Raw genomic sequence first — 10750 nt, 5'->3', positions numbered from 1 at the left:
GACAATGACCCTAAGCACACCGCTAAAATAACGAAGGAGTGGCTTCACAACAACTCCGTGGCTGTTCTTGAATGGCCCAGCCAGAGCCCTGACTTAAACCCAATTGAGCATCTCTGGAGAGACCTGAAAATGGCTGTCCACCAACGTTTACCATCCAACCTGACAGAACTGGAGAGGATCTGCAAGGAGGAATGGCAGAGGATACCCAAATCCAGATGTGAAAAACTTGTTGCATCTTTCCCAAAACGACTCATGGCTGTATTAGATCAAAAGGGTGCTTCTACTAAATACTGAGCAAAGGGTCTGAATACTTATGACCATGTGATATTTCAGTTTTTCTTTTTTAATAAATTTGCAAAAATTTCTACATTTCTGTTTTTTTCTGCCAAGATGGGGTGCTGAGTGTACATTACTGAGAAATAAAATGAACTTTTTTGATTTTTGGAAAATGGCTGCAATGAAACAAAGAGTGAAAAATTTAAAGGGGTCTGAATACTTTCCGTACCCACTGTACAGCCATGGAGGTGATCTGCATATTGCATATTCCATTCAAATCTAAAACACTGAAATGTGTAGAACGCTGCTCTTCTGTGGTATGTCCTAGAAATACAGTTATACTCAAACTGATGCATGTGAGGCACCTATAAACTTGTTCGGATGTAATTAATTTAAGAAGCTCTGTGGTTTGGAGAACAGTCAACAACGACAATACAGAGTTGTTCAAGACTAAAATATGCTTTCTGATAAAGTAATCTGTGTCTTGTCCTGAATTTACCTGGTCTCTGGAGGCATTCTCTATCTCGGCGGCTAGAGACTGGGCCTTGGTCTGTGTGGCAAACAGGGTCTTGGCTTCATGTAGACTGAGGCTGAGGATCTGACCGTTAAGCTCATCGTTCTGCTCCCTCAGCTTCTGGTTCTCCTAAAATACAGAATCAGGGTGGGAGGTAGAAGAGGGAGAGATAGGAAGCGAAAGAGATAAGTATCTCAACTACGCAGTGCATCAGGAGTGATGATGCTATTTAGATTTTTTTTAAAAGCCTCACTCAACCCATACGACAAAACAAAGCAGCAAACACAGAAATGCACTATTTTGGCAACACCTACGGGACATAACATGGGTTATGTGTGTTACAGAACAAACTGCTCCCCTGCTTTGTCTGGTGTGTTATGAAAGCTCCAGGATTAAGTTGCCTTTTGAGTGCTGACATGAGGTCAGTTTGCTTTTCCCTTGCTCTATCCTTAACCGTTAGTGAGGGAATTGCAGCGCTGACCCCAACTCAGCTCGGGCAAGTCCGCTCTACTCCATTGTGATTAGTGGTTAATTGGGAGGTCAAAGGTCACAGAAGCAATTTTACCATCAGACCAGGACGGAGCCGAGCCCCAGACAACACCAGGTGCTGGAATTCAGGGGGAAGAAAGTCCTGGGACACAAATCGCTGGACACACACATACAGACATTTAAAGAGGTGCACAGGCAGGTATAAGATTGAGCTTATCCTCATGGATGTTACAGCGCAGTTTCTCTAAAATTAGGGCTCTTACCCACACACAGGTACATAATTTGTTCAACAACGGACAATCAAACTGAATTGTTCCAAGTAGCTCAGGTTAAGAAGTTGATATATTGACAGAGAAATTATTTGCGGTATAAAACTGTTCCCATTCATGCTTGCGTGCACTTAGTGGCAAGTTTGATCTCAAGCAAAAGGAGGACACGGTAATTATCTGATGAGATACACATGCTGTACGATTCAGCAATTCTAACTGACTGGCTATGCATCACTTACAAAATTACTTCACACTGTTGGCGTAAAAACTCTGATGCTTCATTTCTAATGCATATCAACACAGCATCATGAGAATGAGTCAGACACAGACTTCTATACAACTTCAACGAGCGTTAACATCTACTTTTACTAGTCTTATGAGAGACGACATCTGAGGAAGATTATCATCTACTCCCTTATTTCTGCTGTTTACTCTGCACCTGGTCTGTACACTTTGCAGGACTGGAAACAGTAACTTGACATTTGAGTCTCTAACTGTGGCAGGCAGATACCTAGAGGCAAAACTTTCAATGCCAATACTGAAAATAAAGAACAAAGAAAAACATAGAGACAACATGTACTCTGCAGCTGGTATTTTCAGAAATTGTGACGGATCTAAGTTAAGCTCCACTGGACTCCACAAATCTATTACTAAACAATCAATACAACATGTAGAGGAAAGTGCAGCTTTTAAAGGGGATTTTAAGGGAATGACAGGAGCCAATGAGATTGACTGTGATCGTTACTACCACCTAAGCCCATTGGTAATGTATAATAATATATATTTCAATGTGTGCCCTAGGTCCACCTAGCATCTGCAGTCATGACAATAATAACGCTGTCATGTTCCTCTGGCAGTACAAAAAACAATTTATGGTGTTACATGGAAATTGTTATACTCCTGTAAGAGAATGTTTGAGTGCATTGAGTTCTGCAGGGATATATATATATATGTACTGCATCATCTGAAAGCATCTGAATCATCGTACAGGTACATCCACCCAGGAGCTTTAGAACTGGTTATAATATAAGAAATGTAAATGTATTGTGTTGCTTCATCGCAACTGTGCCATTTCACAAATAAAAGATGGCTGGACAAAATTACAAGGCTGGGTATTTGGCCATTGAAATAATGCAGGGATTAGCTGAATTTGCATTATGATGATTACAAAATTGCAAATTCCCTAAGGGACTGACAGAGAGGCAGTACTGTACTCCATCAAAAATGCATCAAATTGAGACACAGTTTCGAAATCAAGGATAGGAATTGTCATTTGTTCAATGTTTGAAGAAAAACTAAGCAGCATTCAACCTGTGAGGGTATTATTAATTATGTAGCTTGCTTAGAAACTTAGCACCTCTGTGCATCATGTACTCTTCATTACATCCAAAGCATTATCTTCTAACAACAGCACTGCAATTCCAGTTCGCTATGATTGTCCTCAGATGGAGTTTTATGTTTAGATCTTTTTAATAACCTTTCTTTCTTTATATATGACAGCCTTCCTGGAGACTAGCAGTTGTGCAAACACCAACAGATTTTAGAAAGCTGAACTTTATGATTATCTCCGCATCTTAAAGCACACTCGGTAGCTATGCACATAGCTAACTATGCACAACAAAGACATTTGAACAGAGCCTTTCATCGTTACCTGCTTGAGCCTCTTGACCTCATGCTCTAGCTCCACCTCCCTGGTCCTGCTGTTGAAGTCTGCCAGCCCAGAGGAAGAGCTGCGACTGCGGCCAGGCCTCTCTGTCTCCAGCTTGAAAAGCTGCAAATGCTCCAGCTCTCGACGCAGGTCCTCTATCAGCTATACACAGACAAAGGATAGATGAACAATGTTATATAATGCCAGTGCAGTATTTTGTAGGTGGATGAGCCAGCATGATTGCAGTGAGAGAGAGAAGAGTGAAAGAGAGGAAAGGGCATGACCAGAAGAGCAAACAACCCACATGCGTGTGTCTGACTGCATAAAATAGTCCCTCCCACCTCCTGCATGTCATCCTTTTCTTTCTGGAACTGGTGTCTGTTCTGTCTCAGTTTGTCCATCATTTTTCTATAGAGGTCCATCTCATCCTTCAGGCGCAAACTGGTGTCCTCCAGTTTGTCTGTCATCCTTTGTTTCTCCTGAAGAAGGACAGATATACACACATATTTATAGTTTGTAGTTTGTTTTTTGTTAACCATTCCGTTCAGTTATTGGAAATCCGGCATTCCCATTTAAAGTATGCAATTATTAAATTATTAAATTTTGAAAACCCAAAAAGACATACACACATACTGTATCTACATTGATACTTTTGTACATATACACAGGTTTCTGGAATCAAAGGTATTTGGGGTGCATTCATTCAAGAAAATCCCACATACACGTCTTTCCATATGGAGTTTGGATGGATGTTTTCCATTTTCTGTGACACTACACTGTCCTACATTCTTATTTTCGGTGAGTTAGTGTTGATAACTATCTGGTTAGGTGTCATTTACTGTACATGGGTACTGTCTCAACACTCAAAGGTTGTTTCTAACACCTTATCTTCATCACCTTAAATAAACTTACTGGGTCAGGTAACCAGCTGCTTCAGATCAGCCCAAAACAAAATGCTTCCTTGATGCTGACATTAGTGATGTGCGGATCAAGCCAAGAGTATCGATATTTCTGATACCAACGTTTCCTGCTCTAGGATTGATATTCATATAAAAGGATCGATATCTAAACTCAGTCATTTGGAGTGAGTGTGTGTTTTATCATAAGTATCTTACTGTCACCAGGATGGTCTAATTATACTCTGTTGATAGGAACTACATTTCCTTCCGCCTGTCAAAGTCATGCTTGTGCTACAACTCTGTGACGGAGCTTCTTTGAAGTGAGCTGCTGCAGCCCTTTACATTTCCCCGATTGAATACTGACTCTGGCTGGCTGTAAAAACAGTCACGTCTGGCTGTATTTTAGCTGTGAAGGTAGTAATGTTGCTCGGTGTGATGTGTGTGCAAGGACAGTGAAATACTTTGGCAACACCGCAAACTCCCCTAAACATCTGAGATTAAGTCTGTCACATTTAATAGGATAATGTTATGAAGCAGCAGTTCTGAGCAGGATATTTTTATTATAATTAAAGAATACAACAGTAGTTTGATGTCTTGTCATTATGCAGCTATTATTTTGAATAGGTAAGGCTACAGCCTACTCCTTATTTCTCTCATAAATACAGAAACGGGAGGGGGGAGGTCACATTAAACTAGAAATAAAATATGTAAAAAGTATTGATATCAGCAATACCAGCCTGGGTATTACTTGATATTGAATCGGATAGGAATTAAGTGGTATCGCACATCACTAGCTGACATATTTAAGCTAGAAATTGGAGAATTTAGAGTGTTTGAGGCTCTGCAATATAGTGCTCACTTCTATAATCATATCCACCACAGTTGAGATGCGATGCGACCTGAAAAGAAATAGCCAAATATAAAATATATTTAGCCTAATGTTGACTTTTTATTTCATGGGATACACAAACACAAGTCTCCTGATTCAAAGGTCCTGGCCCTCCTTTTACCCCAACCATGTTCTCACTGAGTCTTTTCTGTTAAATATCATATACCTGCCTTTACCACCACAAAATGTCGTTACAGGGCTTCCCCCACTGCGTTGACCTATGACGCAATAGTGATCCCTAGTGCGTTACAAACGCCGATAGGCCTTGACCATGTGACAAGTCGAGGAGTGAGAACGGGTTGTAGGCATGGTGTTAACTAGAAGATAGCCAGGAGGAGTTTAGCTCACCTTAATATGACATCAGCTACCCTAAAAGCATGATTTGTGATATTTTGGGGGGTCTCTAAAACATTCACAGCATGCTTTAGCTATTAATTTCTGTATCATCAAGGATCTTGCGTAAAATCAGAAGTGTCAGACTTCATCCAGCCAGAGGGAACGAACACCGACCGTCAGCAGCGGGCCGGTCGCTCCGCGATCTTCTGTCCCTGTACGCTCCACTGCCCTACTCCCTCTCCGGTAGGGATTGTGTCGCTATTGATTGATCCCTCTGGCTGGATGAATATTAGGCATGATCCATGTTCTACTGCAGCTGGGAGCTCTCTGCATCGCCACGCAACTATCTAAATTCTTCCCTCTCACGGAGAAAAAGAAAGGTCAGGTTGCAAACACAGTCGCAGTTGTTGTGTGATGTGTTGTAGCAAAATGGCTACATATGATAATAATAATAGGCTAACTATAATTATAATAATAATAAAAAGACAAACATGCCTGAGCTCCTTTGTTTTCAGTTAAGGGTTTAAAACAGAAAAACAAAACAGACCTGTTTTTTTGTTTACCGTTTTTCCATTTTTCCGTTTTGGTTTTAAAACAGAAAAAACAAAAAAGAAATAATGAAAGAACCATACACTGATTTTTACTCCACACATTCTTCTTTCTAGTCAAATTCCGGCGCCAACATTACCCAAAAATCAACTCCACCTCCAACAGTTCGGTTGAAGATCTAGGTGCGTTATACTAGCTAGTAATGTAGCTTCTAGCTACAAGCCTCAAGCAGAGATTTATTTCTAACCACCATATTTTTACATTTCCAAACTTGTAGTGTGCCTCAAGTGACGTCACTGGATGCAATGTATGAGATTTGAGACTCTTTATAAAACTTTTTTCACTAACATAGAAGTACTTTTGAAGACCTGTAAACAGAATTAGACAGAATAAAGAAAGGACAAATAAGATAAAAGAATGCAAATGGTAAATATGGCTTACCTCATCCAGTTTCTCTGTCTGTGATTTGAGCCGGCACATGTTTTGGGCAATGTCAGTGTTCTCCTCCTCCAGCACCTTAACTCTAAAAAGGCAAAATCCGTTTACTTTTATATATAAGTTTGTTTCATAGTCAGCTAAGGCACCGATTTAAGCAAATGTCCACATTATGCTGTAGCTCCAGAGACTACTGACTATAACCCCTGGAGGAATCTCTGAGCTCTGTTTAGCATACAGTTTTATATTCAGCATTTTATCTTAACAGGCAGGCACGTCAGTGTCCATATCCTGATTGAGGGGTTTTAAATGTAACCCTGTTTAGTCTAGTTTTTTTACATTAAAAACCCTAACGTACAATGTTTCTCAGCATTAGATTATACACTTCAATGAATTCACGCAATGAATTCAAATAAATGTTTTTTATGCATTAGTATACTTGATTATTTTTGTGTTTCTAACCGATTGGTCAGCAGCTCTATCTGTGTGTTCTTGTCTCTCTCCATCTTGCTGTAGGCCTCTCTGTGTCGTTTTAGGGTCTCCTGCAGATTTTGTTCTGCACGCGTCTCCTGGTCTTTCAGCTGCTCCTCCAGTTCATGAACCCTGAGATGAAGAACACATCACACAAAATTAATTCAATACAGTATCATTACTGAGCTGAGTGTTGCGTTTTGAAACAGTGAATACTAAATCACTGTACTCTGTTGCATTATGTCTGCAAGATAAAAATAAATCTTGTAGTGTATTTCTGAAACCAAGTTTTCTGACTCTACCTGTGTACTAGTTGTGTGTTCTCCTGCTTCAGCTTGGACTTGAGATCGCCGTTCATCAGAATCTCATTCTCGAGTTCTGCCACTTTCTTCTCCAGAGAACTCACCTGATAGAAGCAGAGAAGTAGTTAAACATAGTTAAAATAGACGATTACATTCAGGGATCTACGATGATGTATGCTCAAAAATGCTGTATGAAAATGGGGAAATATTCCTCAACATAACAACAATATCATATCAGGTGAAACTAAAGTGAGTCAGATGCTAGATTCATAATGTTTATACATAATGCACTAAACAACAACACTTTAACATACTTCCTAAAAGTAACTTAGCAATTCCCAAGGTTTTAAAGCCTTGAAAATAATGAACCTATTCCTTGAATTTGCAGACGCAAGAGGAATCCTGACAGGGCTCCTGTGATTTAGCATTCTTAACTTAAGCTGTGCATCCACCTGGAACAACTCTCCACTCTCTGTGATTTTAGAGCATAAAAAATGCTGAAGGTGAGGTATATTAAAGCTTTCACGAGGTTTCAGTAGGCTTGCAATGAAAGAAAGGGTAATCACTACTTCCCACACGCATTTGTTCTGTACTTGAAAAAGTTTAGTTTAAATAAAATAAAGGTCGGTTGACACAGATCAACATAAGGACAAACAGACGCATTCATACCTTCTCATTGATGTCAATATCACAGGAGTCGATGCTGTCTCGGAAAAGGTCTTCTGTACTGCCGTTACTGCTGCTTAAGTTGCTGTTGTGAAGCAGCTGCCTGCTCAAACACACAGAGACACACAAACGTACAGAATCTGCCAGGAATAGATCCAGGTAGGCACCAGCTGGTTCTGAGTGCGTTTGCATATGTGTGTGTGTGTGTGTGTGTGTGTGTGTGTGTGTGTGTGTGTGTGGGAGACAGTAAAAAAGTAAGACAGAGAGGAAGTGTGCTCCATCCTGCAGTGATGCTGCTGTAAGATAGCATACTGTAGATGATACAGGACTATAAGGACAGTGCCAAGCAGAGAAGCTGGTGCAAACAGAATTACTGTAAAATTAGTACACACACACACAAACACACGCACACAAGTGTTTATAGATCACACAATCAAGTGTGACATTGATGCTGTGATGTAACTACAGCTGTCCCCTTTTACACTGATGTAATAACTTGAGAACAGCAAGCACTGATCCATTACTGAGATTGGCAATATGGAGAGGAGAAAGGAGGAGAGGGAAGGATAAGAGAGCAGAGGTGAGGAGAAGAGAGGAGAGAAGATAATAGACTAGGAGAGGAGGAAGAGAAGAGAGAGAAGATACATTTAAAAAAGAGGAAACAGAAAGGAGAAAGAACAGATAAAGAGAGCAAAAAAGTGAAATACGTAATCAAACCAGATAGTGAGGACAGTAGAAGGAAGAGGGGGAGGGTGCCAAACCTCATATTGAATACATAGATCAGGTCTGACAGGCCATTTTCACTCTGTCACTGTAACTCAGCAACTGTGGATGGAAATAGGACTAAAGCCTAGATACAAAACATTTCACCCAGTACAGACCAACCAGCCATGAAGAGGGATACACGGCTGCCACTGAAAAATCTGATGTCCAAACTTTTTTTGTCAAATCAAAAACAAAAGATTTAACAGATCAGATTATTTCCATCCAGACCTCCTGTATTTTCTCTCAATAACCGGTTAGTAATTAACTGGCTTTTAGAGCACAATGGTCGGGCAGCTGATAAGGAAGCAGTTATTAATCTTGCTGTGTGTGTGTGTGTGTGTGTGTGTGTGTGTGTGTGTGTGTGTAACTATGCCAACAAACAGAGCAAACACGTGCAGCACAGACTATGTAATACATAAACACACAAGTGCACAAGTGAATGACCTTCCCAGTAGACACACACAGATGCACACTTGGACTCACACACACACACATACAGGTGAGTGGCCTACCTTCCAAAAGCAGTGCTGGAGATTTTCCTGTTGGGGCTCCAAAGGGAAAAACAAGACAGTGAATTGCCATGGATATGTCTAGACTTACATTTCAACAATGCACTAGAAATAACTTCTGATGGCAATTAAGATTTGGCGATTCCATGACATGTGTGAAAGAGAGAGAGAGAGAGAGAGAGAGAGAGAGAGAGAGAGAAACACTGAAGGACATGTCAATGATAATACAATTTCACTCCTGGTTCAGTGAGCGGGGGTTTCTGTCAGCTCAGCAACTGTCTCAAAGGGACAAAAGACCAAAGACTCTTTCAGTCTGACGTGTCTGTCTGTGCTGGGTTTCACATTGGATTAACAAAAATGTGCAAACACACTGGAGGGTCACACAAATGAGAGTTAGAGAGACAGGAGTAGACATAAAACTAACATTGTCATCAACTCCTGCTAAGGGTAAATTAATACAGAGCCATAGAATATACAGTATGAGAACTTTTATAAAACATCTATTCTGTGCAAATACAAAAACTATCAAGATGGAACCCATGTCAAATAGCTTTGAGCGTGTTTATATTTGTGTTTGCTAGGTCCGAGGGTTATTGGGGCTGAAGTCGACTATGTCATATACTATTCTCACTACATGAAAGATCAAACAGGATGTTTTCAAATTCACTCATTCTGGTTCAATAGTACCGTGAGCTAAGTCACATTCAAGATGCTCAAAAGAGATGTATCAGATTCAGTGCAGAAAGCAATTGTGGAAAACAGAGGAGTACAAAAACATAACTGACGAGGGTGTAAAAAGGCTTATCTTCCAGGAAGATCCTTTCAACATTTAGATAAAGCATAGTTTTACAGAGAATGTATAATCCTGAGTGACAAAACGATCCCTCTACAGCTAATGTTTCAGTTAACCTAATGTCCTCTGAAGACATCTAAGAGGCTTAACTGAATAGCAGAGTTGCTGCTTTCTTTTCAATCTCTGAACTTTTATCTACACAAAATGCGCACATTTATAATTAAACAACATTTCTGTGTAAAAGCTCTTTCATTTACTGGTGCTCTTATGTACAAAATAAACTTATTAAAATGCTTTGTGTTTTTACATTTACACGCTGTGTATTTTTGTGGTTGCGCTACAAGTCTTTAATCCTGGCACCACTGCTTCCTCCCATAAATTCAAAGTTATTCATCTACCTGACCTGCTACCCATGATTTTATATTTATACTCCCTCCTCCCCAAAATCAATTCCCTGCACCATTCTATGTGGATACAGACTGTCCACATCCTCTGAGCTCACTCCATTCAAAGTAATTTCTCCAACTGATTATTTCTTGTTCTTGCTCTTTCCACTAACTCTTTCTTTCTGCCCATCTCTGCTTCATTATTCATAAGGGGAAAGCATGTGTCTAATTAGGAGAGCCATGTTGGATTATAGAGCCATTTCTCCCTGGGGAGAAATCCTGCTGAGTCTGCAGAGAGTCCAAGTAACAAAGAAAAAAAGTGACTCCACAGTTCACACTATATTCAAAAACAATACTCTGAAACATTTAGTAGTCTCAGATAACTCCCTGTCTGTGTGTGTGCGCACTTGTGTTTGCCGGTGGACAGAAGAGCTGTTAATGGTCACTAGGATTAGGTTTCCAATAATAGATTCTCTATTACAATGGTTGATGAGGTAAGCACAGGAATGACTACCTTATATAACAATCAATTAGTGTGTGTGTGTGTGTGTGTG

The 10750-nt window shown here is 40.1% G+C and overlaps 1 protein-coding gene across 4 annotated transcripts in view; it reads right to left on the bottom strand.

Annotated features, from left to right (window-relative positions):
• The window catches only part of rab11fip4b (RAB11 family interacting protein 4 (class II) b), a 59922-nt gene that overhangs the window by 3423 nt on the left and 45749 nt on the right, over positions 1-10750 (bottom strand). For all 4 annotated transcript variants that reach the window (XR_006824846.1, XM_046047874.1, XM_046047876.1 and 1 more), the window contains 8 exons: positions 9021-9056; positions 7747-7846; positions 7078-7181; positions 6767-6907; positions 6311-6392; positions 3538-3675; positions 3200-3358; positions 776-919 (listed from right to left, as the gene is read on the bottom strand). Coding sequence is in view for 3 of the 4 variants with exons in the window: in XM_046047874.1 (XP_045903830.1) it covers positions 776-919; positions 3200-3358; positions 3538-3675; positions 6311-6392; positions 6767-6907; positions 7078-7181; positions 7747-7846; positions 9021-9056 (904 nt within the window). In the remaining variant the exon portion in view is untranslated. The remainder of the gene's footprint in view (positions 1-775; positions 920-3199; positions 3359-3537; positions 3676-6310; positions 6393-6766; positions 6908-7077; positions 7182-7746; positions 7847-9020; positions 9057-10750) is intronic.

This window comes from Micropterus dolomieu, linkage group LG04, assembly GCF_021292245.1.
Source record: "Micropterus dolomieu isolate WLL.071019.BEF.003 ecotype Adirondacks linkage group LG04, ASM2129224v1, whole genome shotgun sequence".
Classification (NCBI taxonomy): domain Eukaryota; kingdom Metazoa; phylum Chordata; class Actinopteri; order Centrarchiformes; family Centrarchidae; genus Micropterus; species Micropterus dolomieu.
Note: the sequence above shows the minus strand (reverse complement) of the source record. Positions and strands in the feature narration are given on the sequence as shown.